Source organism: Colobus angolensis, unplaced genomic scaffold, assembly GCF_000951035.1.
Source record: "Colobus angolensis palliatus isolate OR3802 unplaced genomic scaffold, Cang.pa_1.0 Scaffold36, whole genome shotgun sequence".
Classification (NCBI taxonomy): Eukaryota; Metazoa; Chordata; class Mammalia; order Primates; family Cercopithecidae; genus Colobus; species Colobus angolensis.
The window spans coordinates 2,295,747-2,298,413 of NW_012116932.1; the positions used below are offsets into that span (position 1 = coordinate 2,295,747).

Sequence of the window (2,667 nt, forward strand, 5' to 3'; positions counted from 1 at the left end):
GTGCTGGCCAGGGCATTGTTGTTTGTTTGTTTGTGTGTTTTTTGTTTTTTGAGACAGAGTTTCACTCTTGTCGCCCAGGCTGGAGTGCAATAACGCGATCTCGGCTCACCACAACCTCCGCCTCCTGGGTTCAGGTGATTCTCCTGCCTCAGTCTCTTGAGTAGCTGGGATTACAGGCATGCGCCACCATGCCCCAGTAATTTTGTATTTTTAGTATACACAGGGTTTCTCCATGTTAGTCAGGCTGGTCTCGAACTCCCGACCTCAGGTGATCCTCCTGCCTCGACCTCCCAAAGTGCTGGGATCACAGTTGTGAGCCATCACACCCTGCCTGTTCTCTTTTTTGAGCTAATTCCATTCATCCAATCCTTAGGTCTCTGTGTCCCAGATTAATTCTTCTGTTCCCTTCTCTCCCCACTCCTTTGAGTCCCTCTCATGGCTTCAATGATCATCAATACTTTTATGTCTTTCTTGTTTGTGTCTTTGGTGCCCAGGTACCTCCTTGGAGGCCTTCCCAGTACCTCCAGGTCCCTCAGACTCTGCAAGCTCCAAAATGACCTGTTTTTGCTTTGTGTCCTATCACTCAGTTAGCTTAGTCAGGGGCTGGTACATCAACCACTCTCCTTCATCCCTCCACCCCTCCCCTCCCATCACCCGCATCTCAATATCTGTAAAACCCAGCCCTCCTCTCTATGTCAGATCCACCCCTCTCAGGTCTCTGCTGTCTCCACAACAACAGCTACACCTCCCTTCCAGTACCTCTACCAGGCCACTAGGCCACTAGCAGGATACTTCTATTTGTTTGTTTATTTGTTTTTGTTTTTGTTTTTGTTTTTGAGACGGAGTCTCGCTCTGTCGCCCAGGCTGGAGTGCAGTGGTGCAATCATAGCTCACTGCAGCCTCCAACTCCTGGACTCAAGCAATCCTTCTGCCTCAACCTCCCAAGTAGCTGAAATTACAGGTGCAAGCCACTAAGCCTGGTGAGACAGGGCCTTTAAGGGGGTAATTAAGGTTATATGAGGTTATAAATGTGGGACCCTAATCCAATAGGACAGGTATCCTTACAAGAAGAGGATGGGGTACCAGATCTCTCTCTCTCTCTTTCTTCTGTGTACACAGTGAGAAGGCGGCCATCTGCAAGCCAGGAAGAGAGCCCTCATCAGGAACCAACCCTGATGGTACCTTGGGCTTAGACTTCCAACCTCCAGAACCATGAAAAAACAAATTTCTATTGTTTGAGTCACCCATGCTGCAGGCTTTTTTTTTTTTTTTTTTTGAGATGGAGTTTTGCTCTTGTTGCCCAGTCTGGAGTGCCGGGTTCAAGGGACTCTCCTGCCTCAGCCTCCCAAGTAGCTGGGATTACAGGCGCCCACCACCATGCCCAGCTAATCTTTTGTATTTTTAGTAGAGATGGGGTTTCACCATTTTGGTCAGGCTGGTCTCGAACTCCTGACCTCAGGTGATCCACCTGTGTGAGATTTTTTAATGGCAGCCACAGCTGACTCATACTGAACTCAGGGGCATGACTGCATGAAATGGTGCTTAGAACTGGCTTAGAGCACTTCCAGGCTAACCCCATGCTGGACAAAATAGGAACTGACAGAGATAAGGCAGACTCGCTCTCTGGAACTGGGGGACACCTCCAGAAAGAGTGCAGGCTGGCCAGGACGCAGGATCCTGGCCGGGGAGGGGCAGGACGGAGTGAAGGATTTTCCACCTGCCCAGAGGGACCCTTGGGGCCCCAGTGGCAAATCTCCTCCTCCCTCTGAGGTCACAGAACCACACTAAGAAGAAAACAGCGTTGCAAAGCTGTGACTATTCTCTGGAGCTAGGGAGGTGGGGACAGCGGTGATATCCCCAGATTACGCCCATCATCCATTGGGGACCCCACCCAGTACCCTGAGGGGAGGGGCCAGAGGAGGGGGCAAAGCTCAGAAGAGGGGGCAGTACCTTCAGCCGCTTGGCCTCTGGGCACTCTGTGTCCATCCAGTCTGTGGCCACCTCTCCCATCAGGCTCTCACCCTTGGCCATGTTCCTGGCAGACAATGGGAAGAGGGGATGTGAGAGGGGACACTAGAGGTGTCCAGCTGGGAAGGAGGATTTGAGGTGGGGGCAGAGGTCTGAGTCAGGTCAAGGCGGGGTCCAGGGCTCACAAGGTCCCCGTAGTCAGGGACAGGGAGTGAGCAGGGTTCTCACTTCATGCCCAGCGCATCTTGGCCCACGGGTTCCCGCCGGCCCTTGTGACCAGCGGCCACGTCCTTGTGCAGTGAGAAGCCCTCGGGGAACCAGAGGGTGCTGTGCTCGCGCTTGCGCCGGGCCACCATGACGCCCAGGACGAGGATGACCAGCAGCAAGACGGCACCTGCCACTAGCAGAGGCAGCAGCGGGACGCTGGGTTCTGGAGGCTCCAGCGGCTCCCCTAAGAGAAGGAAGCAGGGGGCGGGTCTTCAGTCGAGGGCGGGGCTTTGGCATCGGGGCGGGGTTTCGGCTGCCCCCAGCTTGGTCCCCGCCACCCTCTCCCAAAGGCCGGGTCTCACCCCGCACGTCCCGCAGTGGGTATGGGAAGTCCAGGCGCTCCACCGCTGACAGCGCTCCCAGGTAGTCAGCAGCGCTCTGGGCATCGGGGAAGCAGTGATCATTCTCAGGTGACTGCAGGCAGAGCCGGTT

At 54.6% G+C, this 2,667-nt stretch overlaps 1 protein-coding gene across 1 annotated transcript in view; it reads right to left on the bottom strand.

The window, feature by feature from the left end:
* Positions 1-2,667, bottom strand: part of NOTCH3 (notch 3) — an 89,934-nt gene that overhangs the window by 9,087 nt on the left and 78,180 nt on the right. The window contains exons 26-28 of the mRNA XM_011953405.1: positions 2,538-2,667; positions 2,197-2,419; positions 1,951-2,035 (exon numbers count right to left, since the gene is read on the bottom strand). Of these exons, the coding sequence (XP_011808795.1) occupies positions 1,951-2,035; positions 2,197-2,419; positions 2,538-2,667 (438 nt within the window). The remainder of the gene's footprint in view (positions 1-1,950; positions 2,036-2,196; positions 2,420-2,537) is intronic.